Below are 26624 nucleotides of genomic sequence, written 5' to 3' on the forward strand. Positions count from 1 at the left end.
AAAGGCAGTGATAATCTTTCTTCTTAAGGAACGTTAATTTCTTACCAGCAAAAAAGCCCCACAGATTAACACTACAAGTCCTTCACCTCCTTATTTTCCTGTAATTCCCTACATTCATGCAAATGCTTCAATTTGTAACTTAGTATATGCATGCCTAAAGTTCTCTATCAGTTATAGTCCTTCCTAGAATGATTGCAGATATCATGCTAATTCTGTTAATTTTATATGATTCTGAAGTAATTATTGTTTCTGAACTCTCCTTGTTAGTGGAGAATTCTCATAAAAATTGCCTGGGCAAGTCTGCCTGTGTGGAGGCTGCCTCTTGGGATGCTGTGCCGTGGGATGCCAGATACTATCATTCAGTGTTGCTTTCTTTCCTGAAAGGTGGCAGGATTTCATTCACACATTGCAGAAAAGAATTTCTAGTAGTTTGAAATGGTTTCACAAGATAGTTTTCTGCTCAAAGGCATTTCTTGTATGTGCACATGAATTGCTTTTTTTCCTATCCTGCATGCATGAATTACAGGCATGGCTCAATTCCACTACATTTATTGTTTTCTTTTTCTTATGGTCCATAGCTATTGGGTCCAAGAGAAAATTGGATCACAGTAGGGGAAGAAAAGGCAGTCCCCTGTCATGTCCCATAGTATGGAAGGTGCAGAGCTGATGTGTTGTATCAGACTCAGCAACACAGTAGAGGAGAGTCATGATATGAGAATTTTCTTAAGAAGCAGAAGTTGCGCTAGAGTGCTAATACTTAGATGTGCTTTTATGGGGTATACAGACTATGTTGTCTAGAAGACAAAAAAAAAAAAGTATTTCTAAGATACAAAGCTTTCATATTTCCTTCCTCCTCAAAGTCTTCTCCCCTCAGCCTAAACAGAAGAGACTATTTAATTTACAAAAGAAAATAGTTTAGTGGAAAACCTCTTTGTTTGATCTCTTTAAAACCAATAAGTGAAGAGTTTTAGATGTTTAATTAGTAAACTGTAATAAATAGTTTTGCAAGACAGAAGGCAGGTATTGCTCTTTTATTTAAAAACACTCTCACACTTTAAAAACCTCTGCCAAGATATATTTGCATACTTTGCATATAGTATAACTAGCTCTTAAGACATGCTTAAACAAATGGATATTTGTGTTGAATAGGTAAGTATTTAGATCTGCTACATATGTCAGAAAATGAAGCTGACTTTAACGTGTGTAAGATCTGACAAAAGGCATTTTCAGACTAGTCCATGACTACAAACAAAGCTTATGCATAAAAACCATTGAAATGCTCTTTACCTGGAATTACTTTAAATGCAAGTGAGAAGATGCAGTAATGCAAAATTATGATATGGCACTAAGTTTATAATTGGTTTAAGTTCAAAAGAATGCATTTGTATATTTCATTGATACTGTATGAACATTTGTAGATAATTTTAGGCTACTTCGAGCCATAGTAAGCACATAGAATTACTAATATTTGTGGAAGCACAGGAGAGCCTTGCAGTATGTTGTAACTCCATTATGATGAGCATTTTGCAAACATAAAATAAATATATGATTTCCTCTCCAAAAAGTAGTGTGCACATACAAATGTAAACTTTTGAAGATATAAGACTGAAGAAAGTTTTATGAAGATCCAGGAAAACTTCCTTGCTGTGGTAATATTCCAATCTAAGGAATATTCAAGAAGCCTTCTGAAAAGGCTCCTTAGTAACCCCTACACAAGTTTATCTTCAGGAGCTAATAAGGAAGAGCGGAACTAACCTTTCAGTTTAAGGCAAGAAGTAAGAAACTTGCAACCTGTATTTCTACTTGAGGAGTTCTTAGGGAACTTAGATAGAAAATCTTTGCTTTTCTTCCTTAATTTCCTTCTACAGAATATGAAGAATCTGTGATGGTCTTTGCTTAATAATTTTAAAATATGTTTTAGGAGGATATTTATTTATTTATTTAGCTGTTTTGATTTTTGCACACTATTTAAAGTGTGCCTAAAGTGTGCTTAATGCTGGAAGGAGAGTGCTGTGAGAGAGTGAACAAACCCAGCTGCTGGTAAATGAAATGTTGGACAAGGATGTGGCAGAGTAAGGTTTCTGTGTATATCAGAAGCCTCCTTTTCCATTGGCGGTCTGTATCTTCTCTCAGGAGGAATTCAGTATGAACCAAGGCAGCCTGTGCAAAGAGGTTAAGATTATGTCATAGAATGATTGTATGAAACCATTTTCTTGCTGATAATCCAACATTTAGAATTTTGTTTTACTAACTAGTTGGCAATGTAATGTACTTTAAAATATTTTTTGCTAGTAGTTAAAATCTATGTTTTGTTTAAAAATCCCAAACATTTCCTATTAACTTTCTTAGGTGGAGTGGCAGCCACATTAGATGGGGACAGCCATTCAGACTAAGACATATAACAACAGGAAAATATTTAAGTCTCCTGGATGACAAGACTCTTCTTCTTACAGACAAAGAGAAAGCAGATGTGAAATCTACGGCATTCTGTTTTCGGTCTTCCAAGGTATGAAATCAGTGCAGCATTATTATCGCTAGCAGTAACTCCAAGTCTCTTCAGTAAGCAAGATTCAGATATGTCCTATTTCATGAGTTATCAATGTCTTCTACCTTTTCAGTGGTTAAACAAAGCTCCACCTCAGTAGAATTGATATCTAGGAAGCTTCCTTTGTCATACTTTCATTGTATAATGCTGCTGGGCTGTTTCTTTGTCTGGTATTTTGTAGTGTGTAATTTTTTTGGTTTGGTTTGGTTTTTTTTTTTTTTGTTCTGAACAGTTTCCTCATTTTTTCATGTTTCAATTTTTTTTTTCCTAATGGACTTCCATGGTACTTCACTGCTTATATATGTTCGCTGACATAGGCAGAATTTGTAGTATTAAGGTCTATTTAAATGATATTGGAAAATCAGGATTAGATACTTTACTGTACTCTAAAGTTACCATAGCTGAATTTTTTATTTGACACCTTCAATACTGCATTTTAAGTTCAGAACTGTATTTTTACAATGGTAAACAGTTTAAAATGATAATATGTTAATTTCTTTTCTATCCTTTGATTTCTCATACTTTTCTCCTGCAGCATGATTTTGCTAAAATTTTTCCCATAATAATGTTTGGTTTTTAAAAATGTATCTTCTAAAATATGTAGAATTATTGAATAACTTCTCTTTAGCATGTAGGTTATATATTTTTAATTATTTGTCTTCTTGGGAAGATAAGAAATTAATGTATACCTGAAAGAAGGTATATAGACGTGTGTATTCTAATAACAAAGACTTTATTTCAAGTGATTGTTTAGAGCCCCAGCCAATGTGCTTTTTTTTAAAAAAAAGGCAAAAACAGTTAGAAAAGCCACAGAAATACTTAAGTGCTTTAGGACAATGCAGTGCAACTGTATTGGGGATTCCCCTGGTGCAGTTACTGTAGATCTCAACAGTTATTCTCCTTTGCAGTAAGAGAAATAAAATAATTCATTCACTGATTCTCAAGATGGAGTCTTCACTTGGGGTTATTCCAAAAGGAGTGGAACAATATACTGTACTCTACTGCTACATAGATTATTTAATCAAAAAAATACTTGAAGACAAGAATTGTTAGCAATTCAGAGAGTGTCTTTTGTTGATATGGAGAAGGTGCTTTGTCTCTATTTTCTTAGAGGCATGAGCACATGTGTTTTGGAGATTAGAAAATGTATTTGAAGTTTATTTACTTGTTTTTTTCAACCTGAGTTTGGAAGTCTTATCTCAAAGTATTTTGAAGATTTATGTTTTGAAGTGGTTTTGTTCTGCCAGTTTTAGATTTAGTTATTAAGTGACCAAACCTATTCTGCACTGAGCAGAGCAGAGATGAAAGGCTTTCGGACGTGTGGAAACATTTTGTGGTAGGCAGTTCTTGAAATAACATGACAGTACTTTAAGAGGGTTCCATAGGCTAATGAGCATGTGACAGAGATAATATTACTGATATTTAAAAATGCATTTTCAAAGAAATTGGTAGTTTGGAAAAATCACATCTGATGATAATTTTGTGAATGTCAACACTCATTTCAGCTAAAAACATATTAAGAAGCAATAATGGAGATGCCACAGAAGATAAGTTTGCTCTTTGTTGCTGAGGATGAATCCAGTCTCCTGCTCAGGAATTCTTAAAGGAATGTCATGTTTCACTTCATTAGGATACAGGCATTAAAATTATTTAGGTGCCTTCCCTCTCTGAAAAAAACATTGAATAAATATTTCAAAATAATGGCAGTCTTAGAGAGATTTCTGTAGAGAGGGTAAGCAGTTTTAGGGTGTCTCTTTTTCTCTGAGCATGTATGGACACCAATCTTTTACTTGTGTTGTTGCTTCTACTTAGCCCAAAATAATTATTCCTGGAAAAGAGGCAGGAAAAGATGGGGGAAGAGTACCTTTATTTGCAGTGTTACAGACAGTGTCTTCAGGCATGTGAGTAGACGATAATTTCAACTGCTGCAGAGCAGTTTTCATGTTTGCAGAGAAAATATTGAAAACTTACCCCCTGTAAATCTGAAAATTCAGGTACAAATGTTAATGCTCAATATTTAGTGTTGTTTTAAACCTTATTATTTGCAAGGTCCTTACTCATTATTTTAAACTCATTAGCTTGCCAGTACTGCATTTAAAAATTCAGTTAAAGAGAACCAGAAATCTAAAGATTTTTATAAGATGTCTTGTATGACCCAGAATACTTTCCTCAAATGCTCAAAGTAACACACACATACACGTGCGCACAAACATGTACCTATTTTTTTTTTTTATTTCCCTCAAAGCACCACATTCTCGTACAGAAGTTGAAATATGAGATCAGAATCTTCTTATGTGCCAAATATCTTTACAAAATAAATAAATGTGAAAGCTTGATAACATCACAAGAAAAACAGATAACAGTTCTTTTTTTCTTTTTCATGGGACTTGGGCTTTATGATTTGGTTACTTACTATGCATTATGCTAATAATCATCAAGCATCTGAAATTCAAAAAATTCTTTCTTTCCTCTCTTGTAGTCTCACTTCACTCAGCATAGTCTATCCACTGATATCAACAAGTTATTCCCCAAATGTATGGCTATTTTATAGACTTGAATTTGTAGTGATTAAGTTCAGTAAAATTTTTTCTCTCACAATTGCTAAATATTGGTTCTTTTTGATGAAAAATATTAGCTTAATATCACTTTTCCACTGGAATTAGGTAATTTTCCTGATTAAGAAATGCTTATACATAATGTGTGTAGCCTGCTTTTCCTGTCCACAGTCTTTTTCAGCAGATAGAAACATATCATTTAATAAAATTTTATGTCCTGCATTTTTATATCTTCACCTGTTTCTTAATAAAATTTAATAGGAAATATATTATTGCCAGCTTAAAATGGTCTCAAATTAGCTTCTTCCAGTTAGTGAGACTGCTAGAATGTCTATCCTGAAAGCATGCCACAAAAGGTATATGTTGGGTCAGATGATGAAATAAAATTAAAAGGACAAGCCTTTATCATGGGAACCCCTTTGGGTACTCTTATAAGGAACTAAACAGTAGCATTAGAATGAACTAACGCATTTAAAGGTAGGTTTCATAGGATATTTTTTTTTCCAAATTAAGATAAGACCATTTAAAAGTATTTTGCCCATTTAGTCCACCAAAAAATGTGTGAAGATTGGCTTGTACTCTCATATGCATTGAATAAAAACTGTATATAAAGAGCATGTCCTTCTGGAGAAAATCTGGTGTTTTGTTCAATAAACCTGTTCATTTCCAATGCATTCTTGTTGCTTTGCATTACTGAGATGGCTTATGGTCTGTTGTAAAACCCAATTGTTTCTGTTTATTCCAGTGTAATGAATCAAGGCTTTTGATCTTTATCTAAATAAAGTTGATGGTCTGAGAATGGACCTCGACTGCTAATAAAACTGAAGCTTTTCTTTGTAAATATGTTGTGGGAAGAATTAGCAGATGTTTATGTAATGACAGGTTATAGTAAGAATGGGCTGGAAATTTGCATCACATAGTATGTATACCAATATGCAATTATTAAGTAGTCACATGGTGATTTCTGATGCTTTTCCAATCTTGATTTTCACTATTAATCTATTTTATGGTAGATAATGAAATCTTCTTCCACATCTACCTGCTGGTTATTGGCATGAATCCAGCATTCCATTCAAGTCTTCCACTTTTAAAACAATTTCTGGTTCCTGTTCACTCCCCTGAAAAGCTCAGTGTCTTAAAGTTCCCAAATGGATGCTCTAATGCCTGCTTCCCCCACACCATCCCATAGGTTTATGTCTTCTCTCCTGTGTTCAATCCAGCTTCTACTCTATGCTTTTCTGGCTGCTATGTTTATTTGCAGGAAAGAGCTAAACTCAGTGTGGTTCAATTCAGTCTAGGCTCTGAACTTACACGCAGAGTTATCAGTGTGCTTACATAGATGAGGACTACTTGTTTGGAAAATTGCTGGCACTGCAGTTCTTGTGCTAATTCAATTTAATGTTAATTCTAATTGGAATGAAGATTGTAATATCAAACCATTTCAGATTCTGTTATAGCCAGTAGACTTTAAAGAAAGTGCACAATAAGGTTTTAAATCAATGACCCTTTATGTTATTGATAGTGCTTTATGAGAAAATCTGTGAATTCATATATTCATATCTTGAGAAGATTTTTGTAAGGTGGAAGAGTTGGAAGAGAAAAATGTTAACAATGTTGAAGCACAATATGTTCACAAAGGTTTGCACTGCCTTTTAGTTATGAAGATAATTGGAAAGACTGGAGCCTGAAATCAGGCTGTAATTTCCTCATATGATAGCAAGAACTAATTTCTTTTTTCTTGTGTCATCATTTGTGTGCAATGTCCTATTAGAAGTAGGTTTTCATTGCCAATTGTTATTATATTCAAGTTACTTGTGCTAGGTTTTGAAAGAATTGAATACAACATTTTGAGAAATGATATGAACAAAAAAAGAATTAATAATGAAGTAGGAGCTCACAGTAAATCAGTAATAAATCAGATATATGAATATATCAGTTATTACCGTGTACCATTGGACAAGATTTTAATAAGAATTTCAGCACTCAAGGAATACGAGAGGTACAAGATAGTGAAATTAACATCTGTATCCAGAAACAGTTTAATAATCTGAAATGATGTCTATATTGCATCTGAAAGCTTAACATTATGAGAAGTAAAAATAAGAATTTCACCTGAGTATTAATAATTAAGTGCTTAATTGTAGAGTGAAAATCTAGCTACATGACATCTCCCTTTACTTAATGTAAATGCTTTCTAAAATACTTTAATATATTAGAGATTTTTTAGTGTTCACTTCAAACCAAATCTTTGTCGTCTCTTACTGTGTATTGTCTCCCCAAATTCTCAAGGCACATGTATATGGTGTTATCATTCTCGTAACCTTTTCTGGTTGTAGTGGGAGAGGACGCTTATAAGTGTTTGTATTTGTGACATTACTCTGAGGAACTTAAGGAAGTGGCTTGTCCTCTGCTGCTGATCAAGAGAAGCAGAGAAGGTTGGAGCTGTATTTTGTTAAGGGGTTCATCTTGCACCCTGAATGTATGGCCTAAAACAGGCCTGCAATGTGCACAGATGATTTTTTGAACAGTGGTTAAAATTAAGCAGCAGTTTATGTGGGTATATGTAAACATATATAGAAGCAGAATACTGGGAGTGACTGTACCAATGAACCCGTCTGTAGCTGAAGCTGTGGAACAGGGAGCAACACAGCAACTGCAGTTTCATAGTAGTCTCAGCTTCAAAAGCAACAATTGTGATTATTCCCTTTCTTTACAGAATGATGACTGGTTTCTGCATCAATAGCTTAATCATGTGAATCAGAACTAATGAGTCAAAGTGTTTTTTACTACTCTCAGTGGAAAAGATTTTTCCCTAAAAGGTATTGATGAAAGCCTCAGGAACTTGCAGTGAAGAAGGATAAGGTCTTCTGAGAAGTTTTGGGCGTAACTATATTAACACCCTTCCTACGGTTAACAAGATATAGAATCAGTCTTTGTAACACAGTCTTTTTCTAGATATTAAATGGATGTTCTGCCATGAACCAGGGTGTATAGGCTGTTTGTCTTACAAACTGATGTCTATGGGACAGGAGCTGGTTCTTAGAAGAGCTAAATTTTGAAGAGCACCACAAATTACAAGTACACAGTGTCGTATTGTTTGGGATACCAAATTTCCTCCCCTGAAATGACTGCTGTTTGTATAGAACACCAGCTGGAATGACACACAGTCATGCCATTCTTCTTTTACAGCACATCAATGGGCCAGTCACAAAGACACGGAAATTGATTTATTTACTTGGGAAATGCTTGGCCCATTGTTGGACAGTAATGGGCAGTGAAACATTAAAGACTTCTCTCTGTGGTAGCTGAAAATAAATTATCGGGAGGTGCTCATCTTTTCCAGGCTGGGAAAAAAAAAATCCCTAACAAAAACTTCTGGATGTTAGCATCTGGTTCAGCTAAGGGATTCAATGTATTTGATCTTGATTTGGAAACTTTTGTATTTCAATAATGACATGCACAATCAATTATGATTCTAGTTCTTTCCTAGTCAGGTGAAATGAATACGTCAGGCTTTCCTAGTGTAGTAAGCTCGATTTTTCTATGGATGGGATCTCTCTCTCCACTTTTCCCTAATTATTTAACTAGAAGTTACATTTCTGCCAATTTTTAATGGTTTCATTAAATAAGAATCTAAAATATTCTTTTAGGTCCTGCTGTGGACAATTGCCTAGTACTCAATATTTTATACAAATATGAAAATGTTGGTTGTTGCTCGTGTGCAGACTTTTTTTTTTTCTTCTTCAGGAAAAGTTGGACATAGGGACAAGAAAAGAGGTGGATGGAATGGGAGCACCCGAAATAAAATACGGGGATTCAATGGGCTTCATACAACACGTAGATACAGGCTTATGGCTCACCTACCAGTCTGCTGATGCAAAGTCTGTAAGAATGGGTTCTGTGCAGCGAAAGGTAAGACTGTAAATAGAAATACATTTCATTCGATCAGTCATATAGGGCAGGGGGTGGAAATGAAGGGAAGTACAGAAGACAGCTAATTTCTGGGTTTTTAAATATTGTAAGTATGTCACTCTTTCGTTGTGAAAGGTTTTTTATTTAGTCAGGTATTGAAAAGTTATGTGATATACTGAATTCTTAAATTGAAAGTGAAACAAAGCACATGTGTTAGCCTATAGACATTAACCCAAGACTGTCAATAAATCTGGATATGCTTGAAATCAAACTAGTGTAATAGGAATAGCAGTGTGCTGTAGTTTGGATTAAGGCAACTTTTAGTTCAAATTCTTTTCTTTCCACACTGTGAGTGTATTACGTTTTGGACAGGAATGTTCCAGTCTTGCACCCTAAGGGATTTCTTCTTTTGAAGAACAAGCATGGCCAAGCAGAATGCTAGCTCAGCATAATAAAGTAGGAAAATGCTTCTTTCACGACTTAACACATCTTCCAGAAGCTACCTTTGTGTTAGTGTTTACTGTCAATGTATAACTTTGCAGGAAATTGTTTCTCAGGTAGGCAAAAAAGTTTTAGCCTCTTTTTAACAAATAAAATAAAATGTGATGTTCATCCACATTGTAGTATTTTCTACAACTGTTTGACATGCTAGAATTACAAAGCTAGAGCCACATCTAGTATACTTGGAAGGTCATGCCTTTGTAATATTCCATATACATGCATACATACATACATAGAGATATATATATATAAAAAACTTGCTTATCATATATGTATACATATATTCTATAAGTATTTTGTATAAAATAATATATATTTAGGAAGCAGTGTTTATAAACATGTAAAAGTTTAGGGATTGTACTACTAATATAATCTATAATTGTAAGAATTGCAAGACTTAAATATTTCTAAAATAATTGAAAACATAATGCACTATTGAATAATTAGTAATGCAAGTAATAGAAATAGTTTGTAAGCATATGTGTGTATGGAAAAAAAAATTACCTAAAATAGTTTAAAATATTTGCATAGATTAGATTGAATACCCTCAGAGCCATGATAACTAAACACAAAAAACTAAATAATCGGTAGTGACTCAAGGCATAGTCAGAAGAGAAGGCCAGTAACATCCTTGGAAATCAAGGCCAGAAAAGAATACCTATTTTGACCTTGTCTGTACTTTATGGATCTGCTGCTGTGTAAGGGAACTATTTTTAAGGTGGACAAAAAAACCTAATAAACAAAACTTCTTACACATTTGATTTTTTTTAAAAAATTAAGATTATTTTAAGATTATTTTGAGATTATTCTGAGATTATTATGGCACCGAACCTCTACAAGTTTGTCCTTGGGCATGAGGAAGTAAAACATGTGTTTCTCTGTTTCTAATTAAGTTTACTTTTTCTGTTTGACTTCATTGTTCCCAAGCCTATGTGAATAATATTAAAATAATTCACAAATAGTTCTTATTTGTGAATAAAGTTTCATTTTGCAGTGACTACTTTTTATTTTTATATTGCAGGCAATAATGCACCATGAGGGTCACATGGATGATGGTTTAACATTGTCCAGATCGCAGAATGAAGAATCCCGTACAGCACGTGTAATCCGTAGTACAGTCTTCCTTTTCAACAGGTTTATAAGGTGTGCTTTTAAAACGATCTCCTCATTCTTTTTCCCCCTCTTTTATTTCATTTAAAGAAAAAACAGATGATACTTTTCAAACCAGACTTTATGCCAATTCTTTATGTGTTGTCAGCAGAGATGTACCTTGAGAGCTAATAGTCAGTTTCTTATCTCTATCTTCTAATATTGCTTTATTGCTCAACCTTGATTTGAATGCATACACATACCAAAAAGGCAATAAGCTATAAAAGAAAGACTTCTTCCTTGTCAGAATTTGCTGTAAGTCATGTGGTTCACCATTTAGCTCTTTGTTTCCTCAGTAGAATTTTTAAAAGTGCTCTTCCCTGAAAAACCTGAAAGACGGTGGTAACTGTATAACTACAAACTGGTATAAGGCACAGATGTACTGGAGAAATTTACAGTTTCAAGAAAAAGATTTTCTTAAAAGGATGGAATGACACCTTTCAACACTCCCATTGCACTTTCCTTATTTGTTCCCTTTAATGCTATATGTTTCTTTAATATTTTGGAATGTATGTAATATTTTAGCCATTTAAAAATACTGCCAGATTTATGCAATTCAAATTTATTTTCCTACTCTAAGTGTCCTCCTAAATAACACTGATAAAGTGATAATTCCTAAATGTTTGTGACTTCAATAACTGATGAAAAATCCCTCTCATCAGTGTAGCTGGCATTTATAAAAAAGGTGATGTGTCATAAGACTATATAGAATGACAAGAGGAACTCTTTTTTTGTAAGAGAAGACAATGTGGGAGATAGTGACCTGAAGCAACTATGTCCTAAATCAGTGCACAGCGAAGACATAGACATGCCAATTTGTTGAAAAACATTTGTCTGTGTATTTAAATCACAACAGAGAAAAACATCTGTCAGGAAAATTGCCTGCTGTATGACATTTAAAATACTACAGAAATGCGAGCCCTAGTTCACTCTGTAAATAGCACATTTTCTTGTATGCTATAAAAGATAGGGACAGAGAAAGACAATATAATTATAATGTTTCAGAAATCAAGGTACTGCTAAATTACAGTGGAGATTTTTGCAGAGTGCACAGGGAGTCCAATATAGTGTTTAACAATTTAGTTTTGGCAGCATGTTATTCCTAGAAGAAAAAGCTGAATAGGAGAGGATCAGATTTTTTCTCATAAGTGTGTGCCCCGGTTCTTTCCCACAACATCGGCAGAAAAATTGCACTTCAGATGATGTGCTTACAATAGAAATTAAATTTTAAGGATAACTTTTTAGCCATCTTTGAAATTGCATTATTTATTCTAAGAGATTTTTATTCTTCAGAAGTAAATATTGCTAATGAATTAATGTTGTTTCCTAAATGCAGAAGTTTTCCAGCTGTAGTTTACCATGAGATGAAAATTAGAGTAACATGCCAGTTAAAAAAATGAAAACTCCAAAACAACTAGCCAACCGTGCTGTTCCCTGCTCCCTCCAATTCTTAACAGTGTTGTCTTAATAGAGCAAAAAGCAGAGTATAAAATAAGGCTTCTGCTCCATATTGTGGCCTGGAGAGGATTCCTGTGCTGTGCTGCTCAGCAGAGAGAACTGGTGAAGGACAGTCATGCAGCAGGTTGCCAGGGACCTTTTGTGGCTCTAATGAAAGAAAAGAGGGAGATGAGTGCTGGGGCTAGGAGGGTGCATGTGTGGACATGGTGGGCTCCTCTTCCAGTTGAAGCTTGGTCTTTGTTGGCATAAATGGAGCACCAGTGAAAATAAAAAGACCTCTTGGCTACATAGCTGGGTTTTACTCAAAATTGTGCTAGCAAAAAAAGTCCTTTTTACAATGGCAGAATTGAGAGTGAGTCAAAAGAGAAATCATAAGTGTCTGATAAGCCCCTTCATCCAACTCTCGTCTGCTGTGCGCCACCAGCATGGGCCCTTCCCTTCAGGGCTGCGCCTCTCCCAGCACTTCAGGGCCCTGGCTGGCTTCTGCAGAGCTTCAGCATCCTCCAGATCTTTCCCTCTTCCCTGAGAATGGACACGCTGTTCACAGACCCTCAGCATACCTGCTCCCTTCTCTCTCTGGGGAGTCTGCCTGCCCACCACTGCCTTCCTGAGGGGAGGCAGGGAAGAGCGTGGGAAAGCCCTTGCCTTCCAATTGCTGTGTGGCACTGGTGAGGTCACAGCTGCAACAGCTGTATTTCAAGAAAGATGAGGTTTAAATGGAAGAGAAAGGTATATCAGGGGTCTGGAAAGCACAGCACTGAGGAAAAATTGGATTATGGGGCTTGTTGAGGATTCAGCTAAGCAAGGAACAGGTGCAGCGTGGGTGAGAATGGTCTGCACCTCAGTTCTAGAAGAGGATGGTCATAGACCAGAGCAATGCCAAGCTTGAATTGTACATCAGCGAAACAAAAAGGTTAGTGAAGTGCTGGGACAGAGCATGAGGAAGAGCTGCATCTTCCTGCACTGCAGATGGCTTAAGAATGGGTTAGAGACAAGCTTGAGAGCCTGTATGGACCATTATAGCTGTACCCTCTTTGGCAATGTAGGACTGATCATATGACTTCTGTCCAGCCTAGTGATGATTTGAACAGGTTTGCAGTATCATCTCTTTATCTTTTGATCTTTCTCTGGTACTGCTAAATACTTAGAATATTAAAATGTGTTTTCTGGATTTCAAAAGTATTTAAGGGAAACATAAGTTTTTGATACTTTCTGTTTCTGTTTGGGAAGGGAGGGGTGGATCATTAAGTGGAGAATTTAGTAGACCATAAATTGTAACTGAAATGTTATATAATTGTCAGGAAGTTAATTGAGCTTTGGCATCTAAATGAACTTCACTTTTAAATTAATAAGTAGTTTAAATAATAAAATAAATTCATTTCCAATACTCAGGAGGCTTTGTATCTTATTGCAGGGGCCTTGATGCTCTCAGCAAGAAAGTAAAGTCTTCCACTGTTGATTTGCCTATTGAGTCAGTCAGTCTGAGCCTTCAGGACTTGATTGGCTACTTTCATCCCCCTGATGAACATTTGGAGCATGAAGACAAACAGAACAGGCTCCGAGCACTGAAGAATCGCCAGAATCTCTTCCAGGAAGAGGTACTTCTCTCAGTTATACTCCTGAATTTCCACCATGTTGTTTGCAAGTATTCTCTCACAGTGTCTGTAGTGTTGATATCTAATCTGGAATATGTTTGCAGTAGTCCTGTAAGAGTACCTATTTGCTGCATTTATAATCTCTTTAGATCTGTTGTTTTTCTTGTATATTTAAAGAAATACATTTAAGGCATTACATCCTTTTCCTTTACAAAAAAAGAAGGTATTTATATGACCTTGTGCCCTGAATTCTAACCCTAATTTACTCTTTATGTGTAAATTAGTTTCTTCTCTTATAGTTTAATCTCCTGATACAGAAGGATGTTTCCGTTTAAGAAGTGTACTTGGAGTATTTTGTTTAATATTGTCTTTCATTTCTCTGGTAGTGATAGGTGTGTATAATTAGTCAGATGCCTGTATACTTTCTAAAATAGAAACTTGGCTAAAATTATATATGGACCACTGTTTATTTTTTTATTTTATTTTGACCATCCGAAATGTTAAATTTTCATTATCACAGTCAAGGAAAACTCTTCTGTAGGGACTGCTTGTTTGACACCAGTTGTCTGACTCGATGTATATAAATACTTGTTTTGCATATCCCGCCTTTCATGATTTTTTTTTTTACTAAATTTCTGAAAATCTTATGTGTTTGCACCTAAACAGTCCTTTTTTTTCCTGACAATTTGAGCCTTTCCATTTTCTAGGGTATGATCAACCTTGTTCTTGAATGTATTGATCGTTTGAATGTATACAGCAGTGCAGCTCACTTTGCAGATGTAGCTGGGAAGGAAGCTGGAGAAGCATGGAAATCTATACTGAATTCCCTGTATGAATTACTAGGTAAGACATGTAATGGGTTACTTGGATTGTTTTAAGTCAAGGTAGTGCTTGGATGAGAATAAACACGTACCTGTTCTAGTATGGAAGAATTTCCACTGTGTAGAAATTTAGGATACAAATTAAACAAGATTTTTGCATTTGCAGGTCCTTGCGTATGCTTAAGAATGAAATACATAGAAAAAGCTCAAAATGTGTGATTTTTCTAATAATATTCATTGTGATAAATAATGTGTTTCTGACTTCAATTAAATGATTGTTTGCCTTTTCGTATCATCATATTGCTGAGTTATCTTGTATGCTGCCCAAAAGTTTGTGAACAAAATCTATGTGAATATGTCATTCCTGTCTTAATAAGCCAGGACGTTGTGGTCAGTAGTTTAGAAGTCTTCAATTTTTCACACATATGACTATAGGACTGCAGCATAAATCTAAAACTTCTATAACTAAGAATACTCTTATTAGTAATGACTTGTGACTCCAGCATTATACTAGGATACAGTATGCCATGGGAAGGTACACTTTTTTAGATGTGGTATATCATGAAGGTCTTGTCTGCCTGCAGACACTGAAAATCTCATAATACCTTCTGTAAATATCTAAGTGCTGGTATCCTGATCAAATTTCTTTTTAGGTAGGAGCATTTAATTATCCGATTTGTTTGCTTACCAGTTTGAATTGCATACATTATATATGTTCTCCTGTGACCCATTATACAGGGTTATTAATTTACTGCTATAGCTGCCCTTGTATCACTCCTGCTGAGTTGTTAATTGTCTACAAAAGGAAATTTTACTGCCCGAGAGACTTTTTTGTCAGTTTCTTGCTTCTCTGTCATTAGGTTTTCTTTGTGCCCTAAGTATGCCTAAATGACATTAATGTTGACCTTAAGTGACTGAGGAAAGTATTGTGTCCTTGTCATTAAGCAGTTCTTTTCGCAGGAAGCATATATGTGTCTATATACTTTTCTGCAACACACCTGCCTTAATGGGAGGGCCTGCCTGCCTTTAAACTTTGTTATGTTTTGGCAAAAGCTTGAGTTTGAACAAAGTCCTCATGCAGGATTGTTTTTCTTTCCAGTAAAACACAAAGCATTTTATGTATCGTTTATACCAAATCTCATTCCTGAAAAATTTAGTATTGCAAAGGTATACAAGTAATAGTATCTTCTAAATAAATCCTTTTAAAAAGTCTACAACAGAGTATTGAGTTCGTAAAATGAAGTGAGTCAAGTAGGTAGGAAGGCCTAGATGAATATATTCTGGATTTTATTAATTGGGTCTTTTGTAGGTATGCATTGTGAAACACGATCACATACTAGTTCTTCTATAGGACTCATTTGTTATTTAGTGCTTATTTGTTCCTGGTACTTAAAATACTTAATTTTCTCTTCGCTAATCAGTGTGTGGCACTGAACCTTATTTATTGTGAGCCTTTTAATTCATGTTTCGAAAATAAATGTACTATCTTGGAGTTCTGTTGTTCCATTTATAATTAGTAATCTAAATAATTAGATATATGTTCTGTTGGAAACTTCTGTACTAAGGCAAACAGAAGGTATTAATTCCTGTTCACTCAGAGGAACAGATACAGAGAGAAATAGAGGTAAAAAGACTCTACCAATGCTCGTTCCCAAGTTTAGAGCTGTGGGAGCTGACCTTTTTTCAGAATATTCAGCAGTATTTCATGTGTGCAAGGAATACTGAAAATTTGCATTCCTCGAAGTTCAGAGGTACAGGAAATGAAATTTTAATAGCATACTTCACATAAACTCTCTTTACAACCCAACAGCAAAGGGAGGTAACTAAGGCAGGAATTCCATAGTCGAGTAGTGACAAGTGAGTGAGTCACCACGTGAGTCAAAAGCAGGACTGCAAATTTAGATACCTCAGGTTGCTTTGATTTCAGCTAACAGTAATTTGTGACAGTAATTTGTACTGTTGTCCTTTGTATTGTAATTCTATATGAAAAAGTGTTTTAGAGGTAGATGGTGGGTTTTGGTGGTGGGTTTATGATGTTTGATGACTGAGAAATTTTATGACTTGGCAACATAAATTATATTTTAAGTTAAGTGAGTTGTCCAGATCCTTTCCTTTTTTTTTTTTTCTCATTTCTTATGTTTTTTCGAAGCGGTTTATGCCTTTGTCATGTTTGTTTATGAGTTACAGCTCCATTCTTCACTTACCTTGGCCAATGTCTGTCTTCCTTCAGAATGCTGTAATAGAAAATGAAGAAAATTGTTTCTTGCTGTTTTCACTGTATTTCAACAAAGCAGAACAACACCATATAGCTTTGGCTATCTTCATGCTTGCAAGAAAACAGATTCTTTAGCCTGAATTTTTGAATGTACCTCAACCATTGACAGGCAAAAAGGCTAGCAAATTTTATCTTTAAGAGTTAGGACTTGGAAAAGATGCATGAAAGTAATCTATGCTTTCATGGTGAAAATTATTCTAACTCTTAATGTAAGGTTTTCATTCCAGTGGCATTACTGTTATGTTTTCTTTTCCTCTGCTTCTCTCTACTCACCTTAATGTCCATATGAATGTTTGAACATGTGATATTATATATTGTGGTTTTGAAGGATGTTTGCTTGTCTAGCCCTGAGCAATTTTTATGTTTAAATCTAAGTCACTTATGTTATATAAATTTAAATCAATAATTAAAGAAGAAGAATCTGTCTTACTGGATCCTTCCAAGAAAGGCAACACAGGGATTCTTCGAATTTAAATTGATATATCATTGTGATTACTTTTTTTTTTTTCTTTCTAATAGCGGCTCTTATTCGAGGGAATCGTAAAAACTGTGCTCAGTTTTCTGGATCCCTTGATTGGTTGATCAGCAGATTAGAAAGACTGGAAGCCTCTTCTGGTAAGCTCTTTAATATTTTAAATTCCTTATATGACTAGTTTTTTGTACTTTAATAGTGGTGATTTACTTGTTCATTCTAATTATCATGCAGTTCTTCCTACGAAAGAGTAAATTATATTGTTGAAGTAAGATTTGTATTGATAACATTTTTACATTTTGACTTTGGTTGTAGTTCTACCTTAAGTTCTGGCAGTGTTTCCTTTTCCTTGGCCAATTGCTTGTAATTCTGTCTTTTAATTCAGACAAACTATTTGGAGAAACAGTTGTTCTACAGTTTCAATTGTATTAAGTGTTTTTCTCTCTAGTTCTAGTAACTTCCCTTTCCTTCTCTTTGGAAGTCTACATGTTTTTCAGGATTCCCATCAGACTTAATGCAGTGGTAACTGTATGGAATGGATATCCTTCATGTTATCTTGAAAGACTATAGTGATAATGCAGGCAAGTTCATGTAAATGTGGGAGATGGGTATTCAGAAAATAGATATATTTTTGTGTATAATAGAGTTACCTCCATAATACATACGCATTCCCTTTTCCATCACCTCTCTTACTCCTGAAGGCTGAACATCTCTTTGAAGTCGATAAAAAAGAACATGCCTGAAACACATTTATGATTTGTGAATCTGGGAATTCTCACTTTAGACAAAAATTCTTTAAGCTAACTTATTTATTTTCTTTGACGTTGCCTAATATCTTATCTTCCTCCTGAAGCACTATGTTGACCCCTTAGTGTCTGTGAGATGCAATTAGTCTCCGTATTGCTCAAAAAGAAAGAAAATGAAGTTATGCTGAGCTGTACTGTACTTCTCGCCGACATAGTGACCCTGGCTTCCGTTTGCTTATAACAAATCAGTTGTCCATAAACCTACTTTGCAAACCAAATGCCTTTTTTTTAAGTTTCCAGTGGATATTTTTAAAAAATGTTGCAACTAAACTTCATCCAAAAACCTACTTTGGACTACGTTGGAAAAATATGCTTTTTGAGCAGAATAAGCAATAAATAGTGTAGATACTGCACACTAGGTGAATGTAAACAATAGCTTAAGTATTTCTCTTGGTGATATATGATTTCTATTGGTATTGATAGCTTGCTACTGTGTACCTCTTTACTGTCTTAAATATAGTTGTTGACATGATTGTAGTCTATAACAGGACCTTAAAGGTGGTTGTCTTATTTCCACATTTGGCATGCACTTATATAAAAAAAATCTTGATTAATACTTCTTAGAATAATTATTTTGTGGAGTATTATTAACAATACTGCCCTATTTTCTTTAAAAGTATGTGTTTGTACATGCCAATTTACTTTGATTTTGTAAAGAAATGGTAGACAAACTTCATTGTGTTAAAGAAACTCTGCTAACTGTGTCTTAAAGTTAAAAACGTTTAAAACTTTTTCTTTTTTTCTTACATGAAGATATAATTACTGTCCTTTTCAACAGGAAAATATGCCAACGTGATGTCATCTAGGCATCTGAACAATAGATAGTAGTCAAACTTGGACCCAGCAGCTATCCTGTTCTTCCTACTCCTGAATTATACTTCTGTTACAGATAGATGTGCCCTTGAATTCATTGGCATCTTAAAGGAGGAATGCTAGGAAGGGAAAATGTAAAAGTTCTTTGGTTTATATTATACTGGTAGACATATGAAAAGAGATGTCACAGGTGTAACTCAGTTTTCTCATCAGCCTCTTAGTGTGGAATTAGTACGTGAGAAATATCCTGCTATTGCTGAGTTTCCCATCTAAAACCTGGAATCATCTCAGCTGAACATCACCATTTGTCATATATTATCAGATTTGTTATGTGTGTAGTCTTTGAAGGATCATCAGCAACCGTGAGAGCCAGTGTCATGTATAAAACAAGCTGAAAAAGGTGTTTCTGTTCCCCTCAACATTGTCACAAAACGTTCAAGTGCATTTTGCTTATTTACTAGAAATTGTGGGAATAAAGCTAAATGCAGTAATGGGGCTGAATGTGGGTAGAAATGGGACTGGGTGCCCCCCTTATCCACACCCCCACACCCCCGCCACCGTGAGCTGAGTGCAAGGCTTTTAGAAACTTCAAAAAGTCAGTAGAGTTGCAGCACATATCAGAAAGGAATGTATGAAGGGCATATTGCTATCTGAAGTGGGGGCTGCAATGCCTGGGAACAGGTGTAGCCAACTCCTCCTATCAGGAAGAAGCATGATCAGCAAGGCCAAGATGAATCGCAGCTGATGCTCTGACAATCCAGCCCTCCAGTTGACTTGTATTTATTATAGTACTATAGTACTGTCATTATAGTACTAAAACACACCTCCACACCTAAGGCTACTTGCCTTCTCCCCAGCTTTGTGGAAAAACACTGCCAAAGTCACTTCTACTGAGCATATGCAGTTAAGTTTTGGCAAGCGAATCCAGTCCTCCTCCAGTCAACATAGTTTGATGTAATGACTTCAGTCACTCAAGCTCCACCTAAACCTCTGCCCCAAAGGTGCAAGTTACAATAAAAATGTAAACAAAGGGAAAGGTTGGGGAGGGGAAAATGTCATTGAAACTTTTGGGATCAGCTGATGAGCTGGACCCCATCTTCCCTCCCCACCCTGGAATCCATTGCAGTAAGACCCTTGTGTTATGCGCACTAAATATATATCAACATCAAGCTAATTACTAGTATCTCTCTATACTTGGACCTCAACTACGTATTTCTTACTTCCATATTGCTCCTTTCTATGCTCAGGTGCTTGGCTTTCAATCTATTTTCATAAACAGTACCTTTCCCCAGCCACCACTGAACCCTTATTTAGCCACATGTTGTTATAATCAATTATTCTTAATAAAATTGACTTGTTTGTATATATGTAAGTCTCAGCAACCTCACTGACTGTTAAGAGGAATTTAAAGGGAGCGTCTGATTCAAACCCAGCAAGCTAGATAAGAACGAATGTTTTTGTAAGATTGTTGATAAGAAACTGAAGAGAACAGTTTAGGGCAAGCTGGATAATATTGATTATCCTTGTGTTATTGCTCAGTGTACCTTACTCTGGTCAGCTCGTTTTGAAGTCTCTTGTATTTTCCAATTTACAGTTCATGACACAAATCTGTTCCTGAGACGAACTGACAGCATGGGAAAATATTGTAATATGGCAGTGGTAGGAGTTTTGTTCCTGTCACAGCCAAGGGTGAACTGCTATGGTGTTCACTAGCTGATTGGCAAGACCTATAGTGAGTAACTGCAGTTATATGTTGATGCTTCTCCTCTGGGATTTTTTTTTTTCCTTTCTCAATTCTTGGGGCAAGCAGAGAGTTTAGAAGTCAATTATTCTTCTCTTGGAGTGGAGGCTCGTATATAGACTTCGAGGCATTTGCCATGTTAGGGAAACCTGCTCTGCAGGTGCCAGAATCTTGCTTTCATGAACTATTGAGAGACAGAGAATTTAAACTGAAACAAGCTCTTAAAAACTGGGAAGATCACAGGCTAGATCATTCCTCCACAACAGTTCATCTGTGGTCTGAGTGTATTCATCAATGGTGAATGTTCTCACAGTTATGCAGTTGCATGGGATTTGACTGCAACTGTCATAATTTCAATGTATTTCAGTAGTTGTTCACAGTGAAATTATTTCCTAACAGACCTTACTTTACACCTGAAAGTCTCAGGGCTAGGATATTCAGAAAGAATTTGAAACTTTACATTCAAATTTTGGAGACTCAATATGAAATTTTTTATAACAGGTCTAAAAATGCTGTGTTAAATATTTTCTGTTATGTGTGTATTTTTAAAAACTAATTTCAAAGTAAAAATTAGGTTTGATAATTAAAGCCTAAGTATTTATGTTTATGATATTATAATAAGGTATGAGATGAATTCTATAAACTGCAAAATCATCTGACAGTGTAGTTGTGCTGCCTAATGAACCTTGTACCATGCTGCAACAAGGTACTAATATTTGCATTGTTTGTCCTGAGTCTTCTTCTAGGAACAAGGCCACTTGAAGTCCTTCTGCACATGTTCTGGTAACATAGCTTCCATGCTGCCTCCAAAACTAATTTTATAGTTAAGAATTTTCCTGGTTTTGAGGGAGTTAGTTATACAAGATGCTAATTATACTGTGTGTTAGTTATCTTGAGAGGCGCAGTAGGTTTAGCTTTTAGCATGTAAATGAGCTTTTGTGATTTTATGTGGGATTTTTGCTTGCCAGAATTTAAGTTTTTTGTGGCTTGATTAACGTGAGGAGATTCACTGTTTTAATTTACAGTGGTAGATCTACAACAGGGAAAAATAATGAATTATATTACACCTTTTAAATAAGAATACCTGGCTGCATTTACTTGCTTAAAATAATTCATTTTTTTGATGTAGAGTTTTGTAAGGAAGAAACACAATGCACTATCAGTCACACCAAAATTAAATTGATCTGCGATGTTGAAATTGTTAGCTACATGTCCTGCAGGTGTTTTCTTGAATGTGTTGCAATAAAGCTTCGATGCCATAACATTTTATCAATAAATTTCCTATTTTCACTTTTTGTCTTATCCTTGAACTAAAAACGTTATGAAAATAGAATACAGGTATGAAGTATATAAACAGCAATTGTAAGTTGATTATACAAGTTAGAGTAGAAATTGATTTGGTTCCTGACCTTCTCTCAAGCAAAGAAAGAAAATGAAGATTTGGCTAATTATAAATGTGTCTGAGAAGAGACCGTGTCAGAAGTAAGGTATTGTAGGAGCTGAGTGAATAATGCCATGCTTCAAATGTCTTTTCAATACACAAATTAAGATTAGATTATTCTTTTGCTCTGAAATATATTCCAGATGGGATTAACTATTAACTAGTCCTCTGAAAATTTCAAAGTCATTAAAATATAGGTAATAAAATATAGAATAGGGTAAGTTAGTAATCAAATATACATCAAGTGGAGATTATTGGAAGCAGATAATATCAGGGTTTGAGTTTGCATTTTATTCTAGTTTCCACAGTATGACATTAGAGGGGTCAATGTGTTGTCCTGAAAATACATGCTTCCATTCATCTATTAGTCATTAAAAAAGATTTTTCACTCACCTTTATCATGGACTCTGCAGGTCATACCATTTGTGAAATTTGTATTTTAACACTTCCCGCTGTACTGCCTTGAGCAACTCCAAACTTGGAAAACATACGGTTGGCTTTAATGTAGACAAGCTAAAAGTCTGAAGAGATGCCCAGTAGAAAAGGACCTGAGGGTGTTGCTCAGTAGCTGGTTAAGCATGAACCAGCAGTGTGCCCAGGTGAGGGAGGAGGCCAAGAGCATCCTGGCTTGTATTGGAAACAGTGTGTCCAGCACACACCATAGAAGTGATCATTCCCTTCTACTCAGCACTAGTGAGGCTGTGCCTTGAATGCTGTGTTCAGTTTTGGGCCCCTCACTATGAGAAAGTCATTGAGGTGCTTGATCCTGTCCAGTGAAGGGCAATGAAGCTGGTGAAGGGTTTAGAGCACAAGACTTACGAAGAGTGGCTGAGGGAACGGCGGTTGTTTAGTCAGGAGAAAAGGAAGCTGACAGGAGACCTTACTGCTCTCTACAACTACCTGAAAGGAGGTTGTAGGGAGGCAGGTGCTGGTCTCTTCTCCCAACTAACAAGTGTTAGGACAAGAGGACATGGCCTCTAATTGCATCAGGGGAATCTTAGACTGGATATTAGGAAGAATTTCTTTACTGAGAGGGTTGTCAAGCACTGGAACAGGCTACCCAAGGAAGTGGTTGAATCACCAGCCCTGGAAGTATTTAAAAGAGGTATAGACATGACACTTAGTGATGTGGCTGAGTGGTGGCCTTGGCAGTGCTTGGTTTATAGTTGGACTCAATGATCTTAAAGGTCTTTTTCAACTTAAATGATTGTGTGATTCTTTGATTCTGTGACATTGTGACTTCAAATGAGGCTTTTTTTCTGAAATAGAGGAAATCTATGCTTAGAACAAAATGTCTCTGATAATTATCATTCAGATGCTGCAGTAATTGAAATTACTGTGGCAGCTGGATCTAATCAATATAATTGACTTCTTATTGACTGTTTACACCTTCAAAGTATTTTTATTTCCATTATTGAAAAAGTTAAAACTAGAAAATGAACCCTTTGTATTATTTTAAGATATAATTAAGATTATGAAGCTATCTACATAAATCTGATAATTCCAAGATTATCGTTCTGACACTAACATTATCTGGTATTTTTCATATTGAAGTACTGTTTTATTGTTTAAAGTGTTTAGGTGCTACAGTGAGAGGTGACCCTGTGTTCCTAGATCGCCATGGCACATAATAAAGTTATTGATTTTGTTACAGATTACTTCTCTATATTGAGGATCCTTTTGTAACACGTTTTTACCTCCCTAGGTACTTTTACTATGTTCCACCATGTGACCACCCCTGCCTGTCTACTTGGCAGACTGAGTGGATCCTGATGTATTGCTGTAGACATCTATTCCTTGAGATTGCTTTCATGACTTTTAGGTTATTATCCTTTTTACCAACATTGTTACTGTCATTATTGGAAGTGCACATCTATTGCAGCCCAGATCACACCACTCCCAAATTCGGGTTTAATACATTCTCTTGTTTATAGTTGTGACTTTATGCTTCTACCTTCATGTCTAGCTCATTATATAGTGGTAGGGACTTCTTCTGAAGTCACTGCACGGAACAGAAAAATTGTCTGCAATAGCTGTACAGGGTCGCCTTGATTTTCTGTTTGATCCCAACGATGCTTTTATACTCATTACTTCAAATTCTGTTCAGAGTTTCTGGTTTTCAGCCTTTCTTTTTTTTTTTGCTTGGCTGTCTCTAAAATGCTTGCTTAAACTGACTTTTCATTTTTAATTTTTGTTTAGGCCTTATGATCGCTTAAGTTATAATGTTCCAGACTATATTCTGTTGTCACTTAGGAATTATTTTAAAAAACAAAAGTGATATGTATGTGTAAAATTTCCCTCGATAAATCAAAATGCATATTCTTTTTCCTTAAATTTACATTTCTAATTGTTTTCAATTGTTTACAAATTGAAAAACTTGTTTTTATCGTTTACAAATCTATAAAAGCTCAGATGCATACTAAATACAGTTATGTGGATGAACCACAGTTTTAAAATTCTTAAATATTAGCTGTCAGTTATTTATGATACGTACTTTTTTGTAGTGGTTTATTAAAAACCAGTGGAAATCTAACAGGAAAGCATTGGATCCTCTCAGTCAGGTTTAGATCCAATCTGGAATGTTAAAGTGAGAGGAAGGCAACAATCAGCATAAGGACTATTTCAAATTTAATGTTTCTGTGTCATCATGCTGTCTTGGCATTAAGACAAAAAATCATTTAGTAGCTGTTTGGAACTTGTTTTCCTTAGCTGGCCCTAGTCTTTCTCAACTGTAGTGGCTGATGATCTCTCCCGCACTAGGATCACCGCATTTTTGTCTGATTAATTTTTATGCCCCCACCAAAGGGAGCTTACAGTGCTACAATTACTTTCATTAAAAGAGACTGTGGGAAAGAGTAGAAGACACATGCTATGGATCTTGCTTTGCAAGGATTGAGCTGAGTATTTGGAGCTATTCCTTGAATACAGGGTTGAAGACAGAACAATGAGCAATTTTGCAGATCTCTAGTTTTAAGACAGCTTCTCAGCTTTCCCTCAGTGCTCTGATGACTCTCGTTGAGGCAACAACTGTAGCAACAGATAATGCTGCACCAGATGCATAATATTTCTCTTTGCCAAATGTGGAAGATCCCAAAGCAAGTGGTGATGTGATCCAGTACACCTGGGAGCCTGTTTTACTGCTCCATTGCACGGAACCATTTTAAGGCTAATGATTCCTGCTGGCAAAGACTGCTGCTTTACTGGGATTGGAATTGCATTTAATTGAGGGGCCACTGGACATCTATTATTTTTCACTTTTTTGCACATCTTGGTTTCATGCTGTTTTATATTTGCTCTTTTAAGAACATAACTGTGGCTACCAGTCTATCTATCATGTACAGGAAGAAAATTATACACAGTGGACCAGTAGACTGGGAATTTACTTCTGCTTTCTGATTTGGAGGTGTATGATTCTATTAGTGATTTATATGGTTTTCGAAGGGAAGTAACTGAAAACTATAAATACAGTGCGCATATTTTATGTGTATCATATGTATGTAATGTGAGGTCTTCACCTTTTGGAGCCACTGAAAACCAATATATTACTGAGTTTGTTTGAATTTATGAATGTTGATCATAATATATTTATTATTAAAACTTCAAATTAATTATTATCCTGTTCTTTCTGGTTTTTACTTCATTCACTTATTTTGGGAAATCTAGAAGTACAACATCCTGTTTGCTTTTGTTTATCATAAAAAATGACTTTTGAAATTATTCCATGTTGTTGAACAGCCTATTGGAAAGTATTATATGCGGTTATGACTTTTTATGCACTTTGAATAAGTAATTTTTCTTTTTTTTTTTTTCTTCCCCAAGGAATTCTAGAGGTTTTACACTGTGTGCTGGTGGAAAGCCCAGAAGCTCTAAACATTATTAAGGAAGGACATATTAAATCAATAATTTGTCTTTTGGATAAACATGGAAGAAACCATAAGGTAGGCAAAGAAGAGACAAGTATAGTTAGGTAAACATTTGTCAACAAACCAAGCATGTTGTTCTGTGTAGAGGTTAGATTTCAAATACTTCAATGCTGTATTCATAATTAGGAATGACAGCATATGAGCTGTTTGAAGAACCAAAGGGAGGCATGGTCTTCTTTTTGTTTAAAACACTGATACACAGTAAATCTCAAGGGACACAGGAAGAATATTTCTTAAAATTAAGAGAGTGTCAGAATTTTTGTAAAAGAAAACTGCTATGTTGGGTGAATTACGTACTATTCTTTAGCCTGAAATATTTAAGGTGAAAAGAATCTGGATTTTTTTTTTCAGGTTTTGGATGTTTTGTGTTCTCTCTGTGTTTGTCATGGAGTAGCTGTGCGATCTAATCAACATCTAATCTGTGATAATCTTCTGCCAGGAAGAGATCTGCTCTTACAGACACGCCTCGTCAACCATGTGAGCAGGTAAAAAGCCCAACCTCTATATCTATGAACGAAGCAGAATAAAATCTGTGATTAAAGGAAATAGTCACTAGAGAAAACCTGTTTTACTCCTAAACCTTATATTAATATAGTTTATTCTTAGTAGGATTTATT

At 35.4% G+C, this 26624-nt stretch overlaps 1 protein-coding gene across 5 annotated transcripts in view; it reads left to right on the forward strand.

The window, feature by feature from the left end:
- The window catches only part of RYR2 (ryanodine receptor 2), a 370828-nt gene that overhangs the window by 169346 nt on the left and 174858 nt on the right, over positions 1–26624 (forward strand). For all 5 annotated transcript variants that reach the window (XM_069852347.1, XM_069852349.1, XM_069852348.1 and 2 more), the window contains 8 exons: positions 2350–2506; positions 8848–9012; positions 10535–10656; positions 13535–13718; positions 14423–14558; positions 17331–17426; positions 25904–26022; positions 26359–26492. In XM_069852347.1, the coding sequence (XP_069708448.1) occupies positions 2350–2506; positions 8848–9012; positions 10535–10656; positions 13535–13718; positions 14423–14558; positions 17331–17426; positions 25904–26022; positions 26359–26492 (1113 nt within the window). The remainder of the gene's footprint in view (positions 1–2349; positions 2507–8847; positions 9013–10534; positions 10657–13534; positions 13719–14422; positions 14559–17330; positions 17427–25903; positions 26023–26358; positions 26493–26624) is intronic.

The sequence above is a fragment of the Phaenicophaeus curvirostris genome, chromosome 2 (assembly GCF_032191515.1).
Source record: "Phaenicophaeus curvirostris isolate KB17595 chromosome 2, BPBGC_Pcur_1.0, whole genome shotgun sequence".
Classification (NCBI taxonomy): domain Eukaryota; kingdom Metazoa; phylum Chordata; class Aves; order Cuculiformes; family Cuculidae; genus Phaenicophaeus; species Phaenicophaeus curvirostris.